General features: G+C 44.7%; 1 protein-coding gene across 1 annotated transcript in view; it reads right to left on the bottom strand.

Annotated features, from left to right (window-relative positions):
• Positions 1-3,269: 3,269 nt before the first annotated feature.
• Positions 3,270-22,904, bottom strand: part of LOC129380948 (uncharacterized) — a 129,282-nt gene continuing 109,647 nt past the window's right edge. Inside the window, exons 12-14 of the mRNA XM_072288257.1 lie at positions 22,410-22,596; positions 13,073-13,215; positions 3,270-6,907 (exon numbers count right to left, since the gene is read on the bottom strand). Of these exons, the coding sequence (XP_072144358.1) occupies positions 6,608-6,907; positions 13,073-13,215; positions 22,410-22,596 (630 nt within the window). The 3' untranslated portion in view covers positions 3,270-6,607. The remainder of the gene's footprint in view (positions 6,908-13,072; positions 13,216-22,409; positions 22,597-22,904) is intronic.

Below are 22,904 nucleotides of genomic sequence, written 5' to 3' on the forward strand. Positions count from 1 at the left end.
CTAGCAAGCGAACGCAACGTGGCAGCTTCCATGCTTGTTTATGGCCGCCACAGCCGTCCTAGGCGTTGCAACACGCGAATCCACGTGCGATTATTATGCCCCGTCCTTGAGGGCTCTCTTGCGGTGGCACACTGCTAATCGAGAGTAGAATACGTTTGTGGAATCGCGTGGAAAATGACGATTGGGCGCACGCAGTAATTCGTCGAAGCTGGCGCTCAGGCTATGTGCCAGGAATTAAGAAGAGTGGAGCGGGTCTGCTGTTATGGTGATGCCGATGAAAACGTCTCCGCGTTATGTTCGTATAGTAATGTTAATACAACGTGTTTCAATAAACTTTCCACATAGATACCTGCAACAATATGTAGCATTATGTAAACAGTTTAGTTCTAAAGTCATCATGGTCTTTATCTCAGCAACCTTCCGCTATTTAAGTGAAAAGATAATTGTAGCACTGCACTATACGTTATTTCTATCTAGCGCTCTCGTGTGTTTTCCTGCTAGATTGCAGAGTTTCAAAAGTAAATCAGAGACTTTAGCAATAGGTCACTTTTGTACACGTTTTTATTCACATCGTTTCAACACATCGCAATAAAATTAGCTACTTTATTTACACCGTCATCTTTTGTGGCGTCAAGCTGTTTTGTGCTGCCAAAATATGGCGATGAAAATCGACAATGAAGAGGAAAGGAGAAGGCTCGCATGATGACGTAGCGCACGACGACATGCACTTGAGAGTCTTCGCTCGCCTCATCGGGAGCGCGCAGGAAAACCCTCCTCATTATAATCTCAGACCTGCGAATCGATTTGAGAACGAAGGTAGTAATAAAAGATAATACAGGCGGAGAGAGAGAGAAACGCTTTTGTACACACAAGGCGGCAGTCGTCCGGAATGTCGTATTCTTTCGCCACCTAATGAAGTGGCAGTGAATTTTCCTTTAAGGTGTTTTCGCGTGTCTACAGAGAACAGCGCCCGAACGAGCCGGCAGCCGCTTCGCTCTCGACAACGTCTTGCGTTGCACTGCTGGGTAATCTCGCGCCTCGATTACTAATTTATCCGGCCTTGCTAGCAGCCAGTCCGTGCCCGTCACTGGCCGGTCGCTACACAAGGCGAGTCGCCTCAGGCGGGATGGGCACCGGGCCGTGCGCTGGTTGTCTATGGAACTCTGCTACCATTGCCAAGCGGGTGACGTTCCTTTCTTTAATTTCTCTGGCTGCAGCATCGAGAATGAAAAACATATTCCTGGCAAGCGTTGCGTCCTCATACTGCAGTCAAAAGATTAGTATCTCTCTCTCTGTGTGTGTGTGTGTGCGCGCGCGTGTGCGTGTGCGTGTGTGTGTGTTTGTGTGTGTGTGTGTGTGTGTGTGTGTGTGTGTGTGTGTGTGTGTGTGTGTGTGTGTGTGTGTGTGTGTGTGTGTGTGTGTGTGTGTGTGTGTGTGTGTGTGTGTGTGTGTGTGTGTGTGTGTGTGTGTGTGTGTGTGTGTGTGTGTGTGTGTGTGTGTGTGTGTGTGCGCGCGCGCGCGTCGGGGGAGAAGGGAAGAGAGACAAAGCAAGGGAAGCGCCAACTCTCCTATGTGTTTGCATTTTCGCGGCACGAACTCCACGCAGCTTGGGTGGCTGCGAAATAGTAAGCGGCTTGTAAATTATTTTTCAGCGTTTTCAACCTAAATTTTGCCCTGGGAACCTTGAGGTGTCGCAGAGGACTTCTCTAAAATCATTTAGTAGGGAAAAAAAATTGGAATCTACAGAAGTGCTTACTTTGCGTAACTCCACGAACCATTTGTTGTTTTTGTTATATGACCTGTATGTGTGAAATACTTAGTGATGTGAATGGATCGTGTTCTATGTTTCACTCGCTTTTCTAGCATCAGGCTGCCCATGACTGGCGTCATCTTGTAGGCCATTAATTAGCGATCCATTGTTAGTGATGAAACCCCAATATGTAGGTCGGACCGCAAGCTCACCACAAGCCAAACTGGCAACATGAAAGTTCTTTTCGGAAGAACTTCAACGTTGGGCTGTGGAGCTGAAAGCTCGTGCGTTGACACCGTTAACACTTTTAAGGTTCTCGAATGCGGATTCGAATCCCGGACCAGGACAAGTTCTTCCTCACCTGGAGAAGCTTTTCTTTCTGAAAAACCAGTATGGGTGTCCTCTAGTCGAGTGAATGGAAGTATTTCCCTTTCATGAACTTTTCTCCACCTTGCGGGATTCCGCAGAACTGATTTGCTATTTTCAAGGCATTTGTATATGTTGCGCATCCCTGACTATTTCGCGTGAATGTTTCGTTGCGGCTATACATTTTGCCGCAGTGAGATAATATTAGCGTTGTTTACTTTTTTCGGTAGTGAGGGTAGGTGTAATCAGAGCGTTGTAATCTTACTCTCTTCAGTGTTCTAGTTTAGTGTCCCGCTAGCTTCAACTCTGCACTGTATACGTAAAAAGCTATTTTATTTCTTTCTTTCATTCTTAGCCACCTTTCATCGGGTCGGTTTCGACATATTCAGTTTTAGTGCACATATAGCACACAATTGGGAATTATAATTCTATTTACACTAACGCGTGAAGAAGAATAACTGTAAGCACTTCGCTTCGATTCGAACTTCTACACCCGAACTCCCACTTAACTATGCCTGCTTTTTCTCATTGCTCTTGCATCTCTCTACGTGACTGCTTAAATCGTTAGTTATTGGTATTTTTGAGGTAGATGTAAAAATATGTGGGATCATTGCTTTGATGCGGCTCCCGTTCTTTTCAATAAATAGGGCGAACTCTAGCATCGTTACAGGATACAGTGGTGTGTATAAAAAGAAGTACATAGCAATGCGCTGCTGGTGCGACCATGCGCTCACAGTTAAAGAAAATTAAATTATTCAATGTTCTAATGTCTAAGACTAAGTTACGCTTGTTTTGCATTGCGACTACAAGCACCGTGACTTTACAAACATATGAAGTCACAATTGCCTGTTGGTAAACAGCCTTCGGTGCCTTCTGGATACGCAAATATTAAAGTCTCTGAATGCCTCTGTTTTAACAACTCAAAACAGTGTCCGCTGGCAGCATTGTGCTCTAATTCTGCTCGCCACAACTGATATACTAGCCAGTTCGGTAATATATATATATATATATATATATATATATATATATATATATATATATATATATATATATATATATATATATATATATATATATATATTCAATTTTGTTATTTTTGTTATGTATCTGTGTATCGCGCAGTTACCTCACTTCTTTTTTTTTCTGCTGCTTTCAACAAACACAGTCACATCACCGACAACATGACAAGACTGAAGGCGTGCAAGATGCCTTTAACACCCTAAAACGCATAGGTACGTACGTATACTTTCTGCCGGTGTCATATAAAGCTTTTTATTTTTGGCGTCGAATTAGATAAGTGCTTAAAGTTAGGTTTTCATATTTTCCTATCATCGAGAACAGTTGTATACGACATTTAATAATAAAAGATTTCGTGTTCCTGCTTTACATCTTGCAACCCTTACGGCTTTTATTATTATTATTATTATTATAGCCATATTATTGCATTTCCTTCTTTTGTAGCATTTACGGCTCATTTATCGTCGCTACGGTACATACAAAACTAAGCCTTGGGTGTCATGACATTCAGCACTTCATCATGAAACTTGAAACGCTTCTTCGCAGATTTACGGTATATATGCACCCGCAAAAATTTCGTAAATACTGAATTGGTGTTTCGATTCACATTTTCGATAAAACTGAAAACTTTCAAATAATGACCAGCCACTTACTTTCCTCGTTCCAGTTACATCCGTGTAGCTTACAATAATAAATATCGAGTATACATATACTTCCGAAGCCAGAAGAAGGACAAGGCTACACACAAAGCGCAAACTACCGACCGTCAAAACCTGCTATATATAGCAAGTTCACCGATACTTTCCCTCCAACGTAATTCTGGAATTACTATCCAATGCTAAAAAAAAAACATGAACATATCTAAAGACTAACTCCGTGCTTTGTTGAGTATATGCAACTGCTAAACTACTTACTTTAATGGGAAAAAGCTTGCGTAATATTTAACCACTGAAATCGCATTGACTTTCTCCTTTGATTGAATCAAAACAGAAGGTTTTCGTATCAACCCTTGACCTTGGGGCCTCTTTTTGCTATATAATATATGTGTCATGTATATTTACGGGTGCAAAATAAAGCTATTTGATTTGAATATATGCTCACGCTTCATCCCCACGCTTGTTCTCTAGCTCAATTTCAATGTTTTGTGAATTTGTGACTCGCCTTTCACAAAAAGGTAATATCATTCCTCTCAGGGAAGCAGGAACTCTCGTGCGCTACAAACATTTCAAATGTGCGTCGTTATTTAAGTAGAACGTTTACGCGAACTACAGAAAGTAGCCTTGAAATTACACAACAACGCCCACATTCGTGCGCCAGATAGCGATGCTTAATACGGGTGTCTAGACGCAATGCGACCGAAGCGCTGTGCATCAGGCTGGCTTCATTAGGGCACTTGGTGAGCACGAAACCGTCCTTTTGGGGACGACAAGTCGAGTTAAATTGTGTCGCGTTGCACTGGCCCCGGCATGCATGTGAAGTTTCATCTCTCTATGTTTAGATAAGTAAGTGCACGTAGAAAACAAACTTACAAAGAAATCATTCAACCATTCCACTGCTGTTCTTACAAGCCTTTCCTATATATGATAAATTCTCATTCTCTAAAAATCAAATATGATCACCTCCAAGGTGGATTTTTCGTACTCTCGTCGCTCTTGACATTATCGTGTTGCGTTGTCGTTTCCGCTGTTTATTAAACGATGATAACGTGGAAAACGTAGCAGGATGTTCTCGTGTGCGTTCAGGCATAGTTTATACATGCACAACGTGACAGCTCCAGAGGGCTAGTTGAATGCCCGTCGGCCAACCTGGGGACCTCAGAAAAATTTCTGTCAGCAAAGCGCACGACTTGTGTAAGATGCGCGACGCAATCGTCTGCGTCCGAGCGGCTTCTGTGCGGCGGCCCTGAACCACCGTCTAGCGTGGGCACCCAGGGACCGGTGTTCTGCAGTCGTGCTATTCGAGCGGGAGAACCACGAGTCAATGGTAACTCGTACGCAGGTGTCGCGTGAACCCGCCGTACGGGGTTTCATCACGAAGCCCTCACTGTGCCCCACAAATGAATGACCAACTTTGTTCAGGCCAGCTTCGTCTGCATTCATACACGGCAGTTTCACAAGTCACACTTTCACATGCAGTCACAACACATATGTTGAAAGTGGTATGTACAGCAACACGGGCAGCTGTTTACCGGTGTCGCCAAAGCGGCGCATAGGCCTCTTGACAAATATCACTTAACGTGAGCTTTTCTTATACAATTACGCATTCGGCGTCAGTCCTTTCGTAACTAAGTTCACGATGACTCAATAGACGCACCAGAATGAACCATAGCTTAGCAACCTTAACATGCAAGGGAATAAGCTTGGAAGCGGAATGTTTGACAAAGACGAAAGGGGTGTCCCACGTCAGGTGCTATTATTCTTCGTGGCAGGATGAGGCAACGATGTGAGTAAAGGACAGAGGGTTGAGAAGCAAATGAAGACACAAATACCAGGGCTTGCTAATGGAGAATTGTAACTTAAAAGTTGCAAGGTGATTCAACCTCCAGTTGAAGTCGATGAAAGACAATGCCTGAGGGAGTTGGGGGTGAGAATAGTGTGGAGTCACAGCGGACGGCACTCTATCATGTCACATCTCACGTGAGGGTATAGTAGGACGAGTGTCGGACTGCTTTCAGTTACCTGGTATCGGCACACACTTTTACACCACACTATCTTCAGGATCAGCCCACCTTTAGACTGCATTATCTTCGGTATCGGCCTACACTTAGAAGTATGATGATGTATTAATTATTACAACTAATTTCTGGGGTTTTACATGCTAAATCTACGATTTGATTATGAGTCATGCATTGTACATGTATTGAGCGTTTTCTGGCCCAGAAGTCCGGTGTTCGAATCCAGCCATAGGAATATATATATATATATCCGGACCATCACGGCATTCACTGGTCCCAATAGCATATATCGTCCCACATTTTTAGGCTGCACTATCTCTGGGATCGGCCCACGAACGAGGCTAGAAACATACCCAATACGGAAAAGCGGACGTCACTCGCCAAGAAAACAGCGGTTTATGTTGGCATAAAACAACTTATCATTGACTCTTACCTCTTCTCTCTACCCTGGCAGTTCCTAAAGTTAATATTTCGCGATTGCTTGCCAATACGAACCAAGTCATTACACAACATGTATTCTGATGAATAACGGTAGTATAGCATGCGCTATGATGAAGCGCAGAAAGCACTTGCGTTCGTCGGGTGTTTTTTTTTGCTAGAATGTGGGCCATGATGGTCCTTGTACGAGTGCTTGCCCCAGTAGCATGCACACAAGGTCCTGTACTTTGGGCTGTAAGCCCTACCCGTATCCCTGATGTACCGTGGCCGGTGGGCGCTTGGGCAGCGTGAATATCGCACAGCTGTCCAGGCAGTAACGACGACAAAGCACGTCTTCTGGCCACACCCTGGGTGGCGCGCGACTACAGCCTGCAGCTGTCGCCGCGCGCGCATTCCGATAAGCGGCTGACCGTCGCCGCTGCTGCAGACTCGGGGACGGCGTGCGCCCAGCCGTCGATCGCTGCGGCGGCACCGCCGGTGGTCCTGGCGGGCTGCAACCGCGCCGTGCGCGCAGAGCTGGCCTCCGCGTTGCGGCTCTGGCGATAGTCGTTCAGCGCCTTGAACAGGATCTTCTCGACGTTGATGAACGGCGTCTCGCAGGTGACGCAGCCCACGAAGGCCGCCATGTAGCAGGCCAGCAGATGCGCAAAGTAGACGTAGACCTGCGTTTCAGGCGCGGAAAGGGAGACGAGACTGCTATGAGAGCGTTCTTTTCTAGTCCGCTATTTCGACCGGCACCGACCTATAAACGTGGTCTTCTATCGAAACTGTCGCCGTGTGTGGCTTTCGATTTCAGAGCGCGGAGCCAGGAAACGACCCCACCCGAGAGGTGGTGGTGTAGAAAAAAAAAGGCGGCTTTAGCCAGGCGTTGATTTAGCCTGGCGATTAAGGCCAGGCTAAATCGTCTATCAAAGCGTCCATCGAACCAGTCTCTCTAATGAATGGAAGAAAAAGACGCGAAGCTTCCTTGCGGACTATAATGAACCCTTACGGAAACACAAGATGTTGCAGGCACGCATGTGGAAGGACCTACTTCTGTAGGTTCTTAAGAAGAGCGTTTTTTTTTTCATCAAGGTAGAGGGCTATCCATGAACTTGTAAACATGTACAGATATGCCGGGTGTTTCACTGTAACCTTAGCGGAATTTTTAAAGATCTCTTGTTGCAGGTAGCACAATCCTGCTCTTTGAGCTTGATTATCCAAATAGGCGGACATTATTTGTTCGAGAAATGGATATGCGCAAATGACTAATTAACGAAATTGCACTCGTTGTCTTCAAACTAGTCATATTATGGTGTGTATTGCAATTTACGACTAATTTAAGTCGGTAAGTTGTCAAGGCACGCACACTTGGAACGAATTGTTATAACGCCAGTATTAGAATAAGCATCGTCAAGAGTTTCGGCAATATTCACTGTTGCACGTGCTACGTACTTTTATAACAAAACGTCTTCGTAAGTAGTGAAGGAGACATTTAACTGCAACGCCTTCGTCGGGTATTGGAGCACATTTGACGAAACTTGTGTCAGAATTTCTGCTAAGAGGATATGCCTTGCGCACTTACCAGCTCCACTTCGTAAATTTCAATATGTGCCCCAAAGTGTCTAGTTAAAATTTATTTACTAAACCTTGCTTAATTGGTCTTTTATGCATTTCGATTTCTATGCACGTAATGCCCACCTTTCGAGTAATTCAACTCGAGGAGCAAAATTGTGCTATCTGCCATAAGCGATTGCTCAACAAATTGTTAGGAATAAAATAAAGCACCCTATATATAAAGAGGCCATTTCGTCACTGTTTATAGTTTTTAGATTGCTAGGCTGCAATAAGTACACACTCATGACAGTAGTACGTTTTACGAAACTTTTGTCTCTCGATTGCACGTTTTGCTCCTGCGTGCATGGTTTACTCGAGCGCACAAAACTTGCCTATGCGGCTTATATACGTCATCTATGCATCAGACAGCTCTCCTGTCTCTCCTAAACATGGCACAGTGCGGCCTGCAGAAATCGAGTTATGTCTACGATGCTGGCGCTCTATTACGCGTAAGGCACGAGTTTCAGACCTTTGACTTATTGATGGGGATAAAGCATTACTGAAATCTTGATGGGCTCGTCGACCGACTTGTAGCAACGGGGTCGGGAAAACGGGAGACATCGACAGGGCCAGCCATCAATAAACGCTTCCCTGCACGATTACGCCATGCGGAGAATGCCAGATTCCGCAGCAAAGGGGTAACAGCGCTCGCAGAACGCTGTCGGCCTTCATCGAGGGATGAGTCGATTGCTCGAAGCTGGTCCCGTTGCTTTCGTATGACGGTTGCAAACATGGGGCACTCGGCAAGTTGACAGGCTGTCACTTTTGCGTCGTCAATATTATCTTAGGAAACGATATTTCTCGCCGGAATTCAAGCATCAGAGCTCTAGCTGTATTTTGAAAACGCGCAAGCAGCTGCATGATGTCAACAACTCCATAATGTGTTCGTGGACGTTTTCTTTTCTGCAAGAAGTCATTGTACATTAGTGGAGCAGCGCTTCCGCAAAGATTGGCTTTCTTTTTTTAAGAGGGAAGGGGGGGGGGGGGGAGACCACAAGTTTGCTCCGCGCTCTATTCTTGCCAGTCACGTAATGTGCGAAAAAATGCAGTCATTATTATATTTTTCTGAATAATTAGACACAATTTCTCGTGGTTTACGTGCGACTAGAATTATTAATGTGTTCGGGGCATTTCTTGATAAAAAACGTACATATTGTTTCATCTCAAGATCTTGTTGAAGTGACACATATTCATTAAACTTATAATTTTAATGTCTTGTTTAGACTCCATGCGCGGCGGTTGGAAGTCGTAAGAACATGTCCGGATTTTCTATCACTGACTATGTGGAAAATGCTGTTTCTCTTTTTGGTGCCATTTCTGGTTTTCGTTTTATTTGCTGAAAATTGCTGCGCCGTGATTGATAGCGAACTGCTTCGTCGTTCCACTCATTCAAACATCAATTTGAAAGTTTGCATTTGCAATACTACAATCAATCAATCAATCAATCAATCAATCAATCAATCAATCAATCAATCAATCAATCAATCAATCAATCAATCAATCAATCAATCAATCACGCTTGATTGCTTAGATGATCTATACGTATATGAGTGTCAATCGCGTGCTTACAATTCCTTCTCTATAAGGAATATATCACTTCTATTCAAAGTGCAAGGAACGAAAAAGAAAAGAAAGCACCTATGGTAATCACACTTTTCCTTGGAAGTAAACGAGAAGAAAGGGGGTTAACCGAGGGGCCCGATTTTTTTTTTTTAATAGTCATATCATAAGAAGCCAACAAACACTTATGATATGACTATTAAAAAAAAAATCGGGCCCCTCGGTTAACCCCCTTTCTTCTCGTTTATTACGTAACGAGGGTCTCGAATCCGGCAACATTGGTGCCTTCAGGTAGCATATGTGGGTTTATTGACCAGTTGCCTTCACCCACACGTTCTCGTGACGCCTGCGGCAAAAAAGGACGTTCCACGTCCGCCGCCAAGGTCTGTGAGTGGTGGCGCTGGCTAACACTCCCATGTTTCTACTAGGACACATAAATACCCAAGAAAGTGGATGGGAAAACGGCGCCGCGGTAGCTCAATTGATACAGCATCGCACGAGAAATGCGAAGGTTGTGGGTTCGGTTTTCAAGGATTTTCCTTGGAAGTGCCTTTCAAGCATAATACCGAACTAAATAAGGACGAGCACAAATTAAGACGAAAGCGGCACAGTGAAAGGACGAGGCAGGCTTTCATATCACCGCGTTTCTGCGTTGGCATTATCTTAACTTGAGAGTATTGTTACTTGAAGCGAGCTGTAGCTGTTACTCGAAGCCCGTTTTGTGACGACAATTTTGCTGTAAACCCATACTCTCGAATGTTCCGCGCTATAAATTTGCGTTCTAACAAAACTTAACGCATTAGATATTGCGTTTATCACGCCAGCCAATGTTATGTAGTTTTGTTATACACCATGTATTGCAGATCGCACGTGACATTCGTGAGCCAGAGTAAACAATAGCCAACAGCTAATCGCAGCCACTTTGATATACTACACGTGCAGCCTGTCTATAATACTTTAAGCTTCCACCGGCCATGCAGAGAATCGAAGAAATTCTTTCATGCAGGAAAACAAAATAATATCACAGATGCATCAGAGAAAATAGCGCCTTCTTTGCTTCAAGGTTGCCCTGTTTGTTCGTTCTGTTCCACGGGATTCCAGCGGCTTCGGGCCGTTTGAGCACCTTGCACCATCTATAGGCTGACGTAGAAAAAGCAGCTCAGATGCATGGCCTCAAAGATTGGCGATGCACAGCTAGCAGATCCCTTAATACTCCGCTACGGCTGTCAGAGGCCACAGTGTGCGTTTTGACTTTGACGCATCGGATGAAGCTGCTTTAATTTTCGTAAGAGAACATACACCGCGGAGCTCACATTTCATTGAAACTTCGAATACCTCAGCGGGAAAAATTTTTCGCGTTTTCAATGACTGATAAAAAATGCGTGGAAGAAGAATTGGCCCGCGTGGACACTCAACACACGCACATTTAAAGGGGCACTGTCATGGTATCTCTTACTTGTCCTTTTATATACATTTTTTCGGTATATAATGGTCCGACCTTTCTGTACCGCAAAAATAAATACTGGCAAGCGTCAAAGAGCGCTAAATAACTTACTTTAACACTTGTTTCTGCGAGCCAGTCGCCAAATCCACAAAGATTGTCGTTCGTAAGTGCTTATTTTTTTATTGGCCGGCCACCTTCGGTAATAACATCCCAAACGTAACGATAGGCTGGAATCTTCTCTTACGAACAATTTTAGCGTAAGAATGTGGTGGTGGTGTTACAATAGGCGGGGTCAGCCTGGCGTACTTGGCCGGCCATTGTTCCGTCTGAGCGTATCTTACATTATATTAACACGTAAAGCCAGCAAACAGACACCAAGGATAGCATAGGGGAAATTATGTGCTTCTTTATTCAATTAAAGAAATGATAAATTAATGGAAATGAAAGTGGATGAAAAAACAACTGACCGCACTTGGAGCACAAACACACGTCTTCGCATTACGCGTGCGATGCTCTTAACAACTGAGTTAACGCGGCGCCGCTTTACCGTCCACTTTCTGGGGTATTAATGTTCATCTGCTAGATCTAAACCTGGCAGTATTAGTCAGCGCCACACCTCACGGCCTTGAAGGCGCATGTGTAACATCCTTTATTTTTATTTTTTTGCAGGCGTCACGTATACGTGCTCTTTGGCGGGAAGGCAACTAGTTAATAAATCCACACATGCTACCTGAAGGCATCAATGCTGCCGAATCCGAGGTCTCGCTATCTAATGAATGAGAGGAAAGGAAACTAAGACCCTATTTTTATTAGCCATATCATGAGAAGCCAACAAAGACACCAAGAATAGCATAGGGGAAATTATATGTGCTTCTTTATTCAATTAAAGAAATGATAAATTAATGGAAATGAAAGTGGATAAACAAACTCGCCGCACTAGGGGCACGAACCCACCAACCACATAATGCTTTCCGCGTAATGCGAAGACGTGGGTTCGTGCCCCACCTTCGGCCAGCTGTTTTGTCATCTACTTTGATTTCCATTGATGTATCATTTCTTTAAGTGAATTAATAAGTACGTACATGTAATTTCATCTATGCTGTCCTCGGTGTTTTTGTTTGTTGGCTTCTCATGATATGGCTAATAAAAACTGGGCCCTGGGTTTACTTTCTTCTTGTTCACTATATGAACATGGGTTCTAACCCAAATGTTCATCAACTCGGTGTCTGAGTAAAAGGCAAACAACAGGCGTAGAGCTCCTTTTGCTTATTACTCCCGAACCCTTCCGAACACTTCTTATTGAAACTTTTTCGCGAATTTGGGCCCAGTTTCGGTTTTCGCACCAAGTAGGTGGATCCACCATGACATCATGAAACACTGGCTAGACCCGTTCCTGCTAATACCGGGCATGCCACACGCAATCGTAGCTTCAAGAAACGCGCACAGATCACTCGTTTATTTTTTTACGAGCCACATCATCGTACCTAGCCTTATTGCTGCCCAACGTCAACACGTTCCTTGTTGGCAGACACCACCTCATAATGCCACAGTCTCTCGGTATAGCGGTTAGGTACCCTGCGATGTGCTGCACGTGATCAGGGCACCGACCCGCCGACCTCCCATTCTTGCGTCAGCGAATTTTGCTGCGTGTCACGACGTCACGATAATGTCGATGACTTCAAGTTCGGCGTCTTTTGGCCTACTTTACTATCAAATTAATATTTCTTATGAGTTTTACCCAACTTTCATACTTGCCAAGTATCTTCCTTTTTTCCATGCGAGAAGCATTTGATAGAGTTTCTACAACTTGGAAAACGTGTGTCGGTATTGCCTTAAGAGTACGGCCAACGAAGCACGAGCGTGGTGGTAAGAGGCTTATGGGGACAGCGTAGTAAGACGGCGGCAAATTAACAAAAAAGAAAGGTATAGGCGCTTGAGGCGCTGCCGCGACCACGCGTCTTGCGACGGAGGAGGAGGAAAAAAACTTTATACACGTCCTGTACAAGGTGTTGCCACCTGCCTGGCTAGTCCCATGTTGGAACGGGGAGGTCAAGCCTCCTAGCCCTATCACGGGCGTACTGGACAGCCAGGACTTGAGGGATGAGATCGTGTGATTTAATCATTCCTGAAGACCGATTCCGGGAAATGCCAGGGCCGAGCGACCCACACTCAAAGAGCATATGTTAAAGCGTGCATACTGCGGCGAGCGCAGCCTTGATTTACGCACCACCATAAATTGGGTGACGTAGATGGCGTTCATGGTGTGCGCCGCGTACATGAACATCAGCGGCGGGTGCAGCAGGTAAACCATGAAGGTCATCTTGCTCAGGGGCACGAACGCCTTCCACGACAGCAGCGTGTCCACGAATCCTGCGAGCAGATCGGCATAGATATTTTGGCGGCCACAGGAACGCGGAAAAACAAGAGCGCGCTGGGCTGTCGTCACAGCTTTGTCCCTTCGTTTATTCGCTCATTTGTTTGTTTGCGCTCTGCTGCGCCACAGCGACGGCGCAAGGACAAAAACAAGATATGAGAGAAGCGCTCACTCGATGGCCGAAGCCGGAACTGTTATTCTTGAACGGTTAGAATACAAATGAAACCAGCTCGGCGCTTGGAAGAACATCTGCACTCGCGAACGAATGTTTACTGTTGCCGCGAGGGAGACTTTTTCTTTTCTCATCCTCATGTTTATTTTTTGCTGATTACCATGGTCTCCATACTTTTGCTCGTTGGTGTACTTTTTGTTTAGTGACTTCGCGAAAGATTGAAAAAAGAAAAGAAACCAAGAAATGCTACAGAAATTCCGAGAATTGTCTACTATTTGTAGGCATTCTTTTACTCGGCTGCTACTTCGCTTTTGCTTACTTATTTGCACTCGCCTTGGTTGCTATAGTGGCTATGGTGTTGGGCTGCTAAGCACAAAGTCGCGGGATTGAATCCCTGCCACGGCGGCCGCATTTCTATGGGGGCGAAAACACCCGTGTATTTAGATTTAGGTGCACGTTAAAGAAACCCAGGTGGTCAAAATTAATCCGGAGTCACTCCCCCCCCCTGTACGGCGTGCCTCACAATCGGATCGTGGTTTCGGCACGTAAAACCCCATAATTTAGTTAATTAGTTGCTTATTTACCTAGCTTATGCATGGTAAATAAGCCCATCGCTACCAATCATCTGCTATTACACTATAATAACAACTACATGAGTTTCCTAGGCCAATTATGCATTTATTTTGCACATATATAATATCAGCTGAGCCGAAATGCTGTCATAACCGTTTTTTTTTCCTCGACAGCGCAGATTCCCTTTTCCTTTTCTTTTTTTTCCTTCTTTTATTACGACCCTGACGCGGCGACAGCGACGTAACCATATTCCTGTGTATTTATCTTTTGCTTCTTTTTAATGCAACCATTCATCTACTATTACACTACTATAACGATTACATGTGTTCACTTGAGCAATTATGTATTTATATTGCATATTTAGGGCGTCATGGGACAAACACATTTTGCTGGGGTACTCGCCAAGGAATTCTTACGCATTAAATATAACCCTCACAACCGAACTAATCAAAATGCATTAATAAAACGACTATATTTTCTACGAGCTCAATTTACAGCTGGCATGATAAGCCGCCCTGAAACACTACGGCAATAACACTATGTATACGTTACATGTGACGTTCTGCTAAGTAAGATTGATAGTTTACGCTTCCAGAATCCTAAACAGATATGTCTCACCGTGAGCTGATGCTTGGTACGCCAGAAAGAAAGTAAAGGCGACATACGGGTGGCGACGCTAGCTTGAAATTTCAGCACTAGCTGCCCGTGACGTTAGATATTTTTACAGCGTCTTCTGTGCTGCGAACCTTTTAATTGTTTTCTTTCATGGAATAAATAGCCCTCTTTCACAGCAATGCGCACATATAAGTACAGTAGTTCAATTAACGTAAGTGTACATCCTTTACCAGGGCATGCGATCAGAGGGAGAGTACGTAAGGTATCGACGACGCCAAGCACGTCCAAGTTACATGTGGCCTCAGCCGTACGTGCTGATTGGCACATTATGACGATACTACGTATCACACAAGATTTCGCATTCGTGAAACAAAATGAGGCCCAGCTTTGTGCCCTAGCAGCGCTACAAGCTCATTTCTTAGGGAACTTGCATCGCACGTTTTTAATAAAGCGAACTACAAGCCGATGCTTTCATCAACAAATTAAAGATGCTTTATCGCTTTATTGCTCCTTTTTTTTTACTTTTATATACGTGTTCATAGGCACAGCTGACGACACACGCACTCCAAAACGGTGCTCGCTGTCGGTAAGAGCGTCTCCAAAGCTGGGGGAATATTTTTTACACAGTGAAGATGTTTGACACGAATACAGTACCCTTCAGAGAGAGAGAGAGATAGAGAGAGAGAGAGGATCATATATTTAAATATTGATCGAGGCCTACTTGGGGAAGTGGATACGGCGAAGAGATATCGCGCTAAGTATGGGGTCACTGTGGAAGCTTCACATGGGTCCGGTCACAGGCTAAGCTAACGTGAAACACACTTTACTCGCTACGGCACGCCACGTCCCCAGCAGACTGCACACAACGAATGCACTCGATAACGTTCCAACCACTACGATAACGTGACGATGATACCTTATGCTTAGGGTTCAGCGTTTTCGAATTAAGTCGATGAAGTTCGAAAACACTCGCCGGTGAAAAAAAAAAGGGGGGCGATTCAGATTTATTCGAAAAACTTTGAATTTCGGTTACCCGGCTGCGATCAGGAGTCCATGCTTTGACGACAGTTGCGAGAAAGAGGGAAAAGGTGGAGACAATTGTCTGGACAACATACGCCTCGCACAACCAGCTTATCAAGCTAAGGTTCCTACAAAAAGGATCGTACGAAGTGCTCACAATAATTAAGGAACCAGAACCTCAGACTGCCCTTTTGCATGACGTGACGTGTACCGATTCCTTGTCAACGCATGTAGGCGCTGCCAAGTCGATGGAATGACGCATTTGCTTTATACTTTGTCGCTGACGCCGACTGCATGCTCGAAATCATAGACTGGAAGAGCGGCGAAGTCATTCACAGCTATAGCGAACACTCTGTTACTGGTGCAGGAAAGTGGAAGTGTACCGTGTGGCGAAGCATTCTTCGCGTCCTGTAGCACACGAGCGAGTTATTCTGGTACCGCGCTGAGATCGTGAAATCAGACATGAAGGAGGAACTGCACGTTTGACTTGTTTGAGCAGTTGTTTTCTGCCGTTGTAGCACTGAGGGTAGGACACTACCTTGCTGTAAATGGAGTTTTCAGAATATGTTATTGAAGAAATCATTGAGTCTCTAGTTTTCTGGTAAAACTCTTGCTTGGGCTAGTTGTTTCATGCTTGAATGAGTAAAGAGCAAGGCGCAATAGACCAGTACTGAAGAAGAACACAAACTACAGGACCGGCGCCACTCACAACTAAGTTTATTTCCGCAACAAGCCTGCCTTATGTAGGTCAACCAAGCCGAATCACACGCGAAACATTAGAAGTAAAATACGGCAAACCATCGAGCACTCAGGAATCATATCTGGTACAAAAGATCAAATCAACAAACAAGAACCACACGTGGAGCAGCACGGGAAGCAATTCATCGAGCACAGTCATTACCAAGCCAACGGGGAGAAAAAACGAGACATAACAAGTACCGTACGTCTACGCTTCACTATCAAACTATCCAACATATAACACCATTCAAACGCCTAAGGACCAGTCAGTGATAAAACCCGCACGGCTATGACAATAATTACCAACGAATAACACGGAAAAACATGAAGAAAGGGCGTCTAAGAACAGCGTCTGCGTCCAATCTAAAATCTCTAATAGTCACTCGCTGATAAAATTGATAAAACGTGTGACCGCGTGAAAAATGTACCATGTGACAAACAAAGAAATGAACAGAACAGTTGAACGATAAAGGGTCTAAAGAACAGCGTCTGCGTCAAAATGAAAAAAGGGCGACAAAACCTGTAAGAGCCACTAGAAAATCGTCAACAAAATAAAAACTAAATAAATCAAAGGAAGACAGACGGGAAAAACCTAGATGAAATCACTCAAACATGAGGCCTAACTGTAGCCTTCTAATAAAATAGTCTCTTTGTCACTAAGCAAAATGGACGGCCTACCGACGCATTTGTTTCTCTCTTTCTTGATAAAATAGGCTTCCACAATCTCCCGCTCCAACCTGTCTTTTCTAAACTTCAGAAATTTAGTTTTTTTGAACTGAGAGCTGCAATTAGTGCAGTCTTTGCAATGCCTTGCAAGGAAGCTCCCTTCATTGTTGCGCAGATTACGACAATGTTCAATTGCACGCTCATTGAAACATCGACCTGTTTGTCCGATACAGCTGCAACTACAGCTGAGAAGGATTTGGTACACGACACGTGTTCTGCATTCAGTCAACTTCTTCTGATGCTGAAAGGAACAAGCCGGGCGTTTCTCTCGGTTCATGGCACAAAGCTTAGACAACTTGCAAGGCGCCGAGAAGACAACCTGAACATTATGCCTGCTCGCCACTTTCTTAATGTTGTGCGACACCTTATTAAGGTACGGAATTATCGCAACAAAATTTCGTGAAACTGGCTCCCTGATACGAGGCGGGTGCTTGAGTTTTTGGAGCATCGCTCCGCAGACAGCTGAAATCAGGCATAGCGGGAAGCCTGCCTGTTGTAGTCGTTGCACTTGAGCGCTAAAGCTACTTGACACCAAATGGAAACAAGACTTAGTTAAAGCAGTTTGCAGAGAATTGGTTGCAATTGCATGCTTTACAATCTTGCATGGAATGGGCGCACTCAAACGGTAGCAGGCCTTTCAAAGAACGCGGATTGTACATCCAGCAGATGCCTTTCTTTGGAAATACTAACTTGATATCCAAAAACTGGAGTTGACAACTGCTCGGAACTTCCTTGGTAAACCTGAGACACTGGCTGTGGTTCGAGAAGACAGTCATGGTTCTCTCAACGGTAAAATCTAATTCGTGCTCAGGGACATCCTTCAAGATGACCAAGAAATCATCAACATATCTGTAAATGGACACTATACATGGGGATCATGAAGATTATTACTGATATCAGCTCCTACAGCAGAAAGAAAGATATCGAAAGGGACAGTAGCTACAGAAGAACCGATACATATCCCTTCATTCTCCACATAAAACTTTCCTTCAAACAAAATGGCGGTTGACTTCAGGTAGAAATCTAATAAGTTTAATAAGTTTTCTGGAGGACGTATGCATGAAACAGAGCCGTCCGTTCACGTGCTGTGCACCATCTACTAGTTTTTCCTGTATTCAGCGTGAAGGATTAAAGGGCGTTCTCAATGTTGCATCCCGTAAGCCAGAAAGTGCACGCCGCAATGACTGGTTCAAACATTTGTGAATAGGCATGCGTATATTACGGTAAGTTGGAACGATGATAAACACTTCTGCTAGTGTAAATGTCGACTGGAAATGAAAACGTTTCTGTGGCTACCCATTTTCTTTTTTCTATCAAGGCTATATTTAAGATATATGGGGAAGCTGAAAGGCGAATAATGCTAAAAATGCCGGAAAAGTCCGTGATTTTATCGCGTTGTAAAGGAGGTTTGCGGGAAAAAAAAGAAACCCCGAAAAGCACCTTCACATTTTTTCCCGAAGAAAATGTCCGAAGACTCAGAACCCTATGCAAGTAAGATCTCAGTAACATTTTCCTCCCGAAGAACGGCTTCTAAATGGTGTTTTGAGGAAAACTGCAAAGTTGCTACTTCCAAGAGGCTTTCACACACCGCGGCGACATCGTTGCTGCTAATTACCAAGTGTTTCCGCTACGACAGCCTCAGAATATTAAACGTAGGGGGTTGGAGATAAAATGATAATTTTTCTTGACCAAGCTCCGTATAGCAGCGGCGGGCATCAGAACTAGTTCATCAATCGATAATGCGGATATGAATTAACCAAATTTCACTAATTAAGCTGTATATAATTAACATTTAGGGGACATGTTGCAATTGGTGTATGCCTGTTAAAGAACTGCAGGTGATCGAAATTAATCCGGATCCACTATGCGGCATACCTCAGAATCGGATCGTGCTTTTGGCACGTAAAACCCCAGAATGGAATCATATTTGTCCTGAACGTTCGCTCAGGAACTGATGCCTCTGCACAACAATCGCGGCTCTCATGCAGCAAGATAATTCACAACAGCCATCACTCGCTTCGGTCTCTCTCTCGAGAACCCAAACCGTTGTTGGGGGTCCCCAACATACGAATAGAAATTAATGTTCGACAATTTCGGATAGTAAATTATCAGATCGAATACAAATCGGATAGCAAGGATTATTAGATTCGTATTCGAAGTCTCCAATATTAGCGCACCTCTAATATTAACTGAAACAAACAATGTATTTTGATGCGGATTTTCAGATTTATTTCGCGAGGCTCATGCAAGACACATAGCCTCCGGCAAGCTTTGAGTGCTGCGTGACTTCCATTTTGCAATTAGAACGTTCCCTCCAATGTCACTAATTTAAAAGTTAATTCGTTTTGTTTTATTATTAATAATCGTTTCGGTGTTAATTAGGCGAATTCTGATGTTCGCCACTGCTATGATACTGATTAAGTAAAACTATAACTTTGTCGAGATTCTCCTGTATTTAACTATACGAGGCAGTCACCAGAGAAACATACTATAATGAAACGACAGGTAGTGGCCAGTAACCATTCTCACCGTGATGCACGGTGACATTTTTTTTTTTTTTTTTTTTGCTATAGCAATTATGTACGGACGCTCGAGGTGAGTTTGCGCCGTCGGCGCCGCCGCTGCCGCCTTGCTGTTATATGGTATCGACGGCGCATGAACGGCCCGCGCAGGGAAGGTTAGAAGGTTTTTTAGAGACGCGAGACGCGGCAATGAATTTGGTTGCAAAAACGACGAAGCCAAGTGGACGCACCGCCGCGTTCAATCGGCTCTGCAGCTGAGCCTGGGCAGTATTCCGCCTTCCGCTTCTGGCACGAGCGTTGTGCGTACGAACACCACCGGTCCTGCTGAGCAACTGCGTGCATACCGCGCCGTGGTGCATACCATCTTGTCAACGGTACGAGGCAATAAGCTTTAAGATACGAACGCACACGGTTTCCCTTCGGTACTCGTCAGTTCGTTTTTTTTTTCTTTTCATCAACAGCATCCTAATTAGGTCCGCGAAATTCCCTTCACAGCGGTCTACAGTTACCTCCTTCCTGTCTGAACCGAATCAATCCAGTACCCGCGAACTCTCAAGCCCATTAGGGTAGAGGCTTGAGCGAGTTGGTCGTGGTTCATACTGGCGGTATTTGCGCCGTATAATCTTCAGCCACCCACTGTTTGAGTGCGCCTACATCACTTGTTAACGCTTTCCTTCCTCCTTTCATTTTCCTTCCCCAATTTTAGGGTAGCAAACCAGGTGCAACGTGGCTAACCTCGTCGTCTTTTTTTTCTCTGTCTCTGTCTCTCTCATCGGAGTTGAAAAGACCATCGGTTCTTTGTTCTACGTACACCACGACTTTCCCAGTTCAGCTTCTTTCTCTTAATATCTAGCGCGTTATCATCGACTCACATGTGATCCTTACTCAACACTGCTGTCTCGCTTTGTCTCAACGTCACACCTCTAATTTTCCTTACCATCGTTCGTTTCGCCATCCTTACTTTCCATTCAAGTTTCATTGTCAGCGCCGAAGTTCCGGAGCCCTAGGTTAGTACTCGCAGGCTATCGGGATTTTCTTTTCAAGGATATATTGATAACCGTTAATTCATGACTTGGGAGTGTCTTGCAAATATAGTCCAATGCATTCTTAGTCTCCTGCGGATTTTATTCTCGTGATCAGGGAGATATATTTGATGCAAGAAATATGCGACATTCAATCACTTGAATTACACCTTGCAATAAAAATGCTGTAAATTTAATTGCCGAGTATTGGCTTAAACTAGAGCTTCCTTATATTGTATTGTCGAGTACCTGCAGGTCCAATGTTCGCTCATTGGAGAGTTTACAGGACCAGGCACCATGAACGTTCTTTGCATTTCTTCGAAGTGCTTCAACTTCTGCAACAATCAATTGTGCTTGCCAGATATCATCCAATCACAACATAACTGTCTCAGGTCACACATTTTGTAATCTTTCCCGTGTTTTTGATCACTACCTAGCCCTCTTGCACTCACATTGAGCTCGATCTGCATTTTGTGAGGTTATCGTCCCTCATCAAGGCTGCCTTCCGTCAAGGCATACACCAGCAGAAGCAAAACCTTCATCTCCTACTGGTGTCTGCAACAGCTCCAGTTGCACCTTTCTATTCCGGGGATACTGTAGAAGGCCGATCACAAGACCTAAGATTTATAAAAAAACAGACAATGCTTTCGTTACCGAATGAGGCATATGGGCACCGAATGCACATATATACAGATGGGTCAGTCTCGTCCATAACAGGTAACGCTATCATTCTGGGTACTCTAACCTCAGTTTAAGCTTTCCCATACAAAGACATCAACGACAGCAGAGCTTGCTGCCCTGCGTGCTGCTTTAAAACACGTCCTACAAAAGTCCTACCTCGCAATATGTCCTGCCTCCAAAGGAGGTCATATTTTGCGACTCTATGGCAGTCCCTCAGAGTGTACAGTTTGCCCTGTACCGCAGTACTCACCCAAGTTCCTGATTTTAAGGACATGCGTAATTTTTCAATGCCTGCCAGGACATGCCAGTATTGCTGGTGAGAAACCGACGAGGCTGCCCGGTTCGCAAATAAAGAATCCCGAGTGGTTCCGATCTTCTATCGAGAACCGATGCTGCCAGAAAACTTTATGTCCTGGCTCAACTATAATGTCCACTTATTGGTCGTCTCCTCGGCTTCGGAAGTGTCGTCAACATAAACTGTATCGTCTTCAAACCTGAAATTGCCATCACGAATTTCCAGCTGAGATGCAGAATTGTTAAGCCACCTTGAGCTCCGGGTGGTATTTACAAAAGCTTATCCTCGTTCCACATTAGAATGGGTGACACACCTATTATATGTGTGACTCTAGCAGGACTGAAGATACTACTCAAGGCTTCCTGTGCTTTCGCTACCGTTACGACGTCCAGCGCCACCCTCTCAGTACCGGATTAAACAGCATAGTCTCAAGACCCCGTTCAGAGGCAAATATCCTTGAACCATGACGGTTTGTCTTTAGCGCGGACTGCAACAAAAACGTTACTGGAGTTCTTCCAGTCAACAACTCTCTGCGACTTCTTATGGATTCGTTCTGCATCTTATCGGGTGCATGCATCTATACTGCTATTTCTCTCACTTATTTCTCTCATTTCGTCCCTCTATCTCCATTCTCCAGTGCAGGGTAGCAAACCGGAGATGCGTCTGTTAACCTTCCTACCTTTCCTTGCTTCTATATCTTTCCAATATGAAAAAGAAACACTTCTAAATCCTGCCGCATGCTCCAACGTTGCACAGCTCGTGAAACGAGGGCTGAAGTATAGCAGGGCTGTGAAGCTGCGCTCAAATGCCGCGCACAGTGAATCACCTCCGTGGCCGGAGACGCAGGCGAAGGTGACCCAAGCGACGCACAATGTCCAGGCGGGGCGGCTGGTGGCACCGTATAACACGCTGAGCAAAGGTCCTGGCGGTGAATAGGCGTTCCATTCGTAAACGCCGTACACGAGGGTCAGTCCCGTGGTCACCGATGACAGCCAGCCCACCAGCTGTATCCGCTGCGAGTACATCCCCGATAGGTGGCCACTGTTAGGATCTTATTGCCCACGTCATGATGCTATGCTCCGCGGCAACCTTATGACCATGCACGCCGCAGCTGGATCGCCCTATAGAGGTCAATCTTTTACTGTAGGACTTTATTCTAACCATCGTCCAAATACAAGTTTCATCAAATCATTCATTTAGTGGTCTCCGAGCGAGGTGGTATGTTTCCTTTGTCCAGTGACCATACAATGCATGACCACATGCATCTACACCGCATTCAGCTGAATATCGCTATACTTGTTCGAATTGAAACTTGAGGGAA

The sequence above is a fragment of the Dermacentor andersoni genome, chromosome 1 (genome assembly GCF_023375885.2).
Source record: "Dermacentor andersoni chromosome 1, qqDerAnde1_hic_scaffold, whole genome shotgun sequence".
NCBI classification, from domain to species: domain Eukaryota; kingdom Metazoa; phylum Arthropoda; class Arachnida; order Ixodida; family Ixodidae; genus Dermacentor; species Dermacentor andersoni.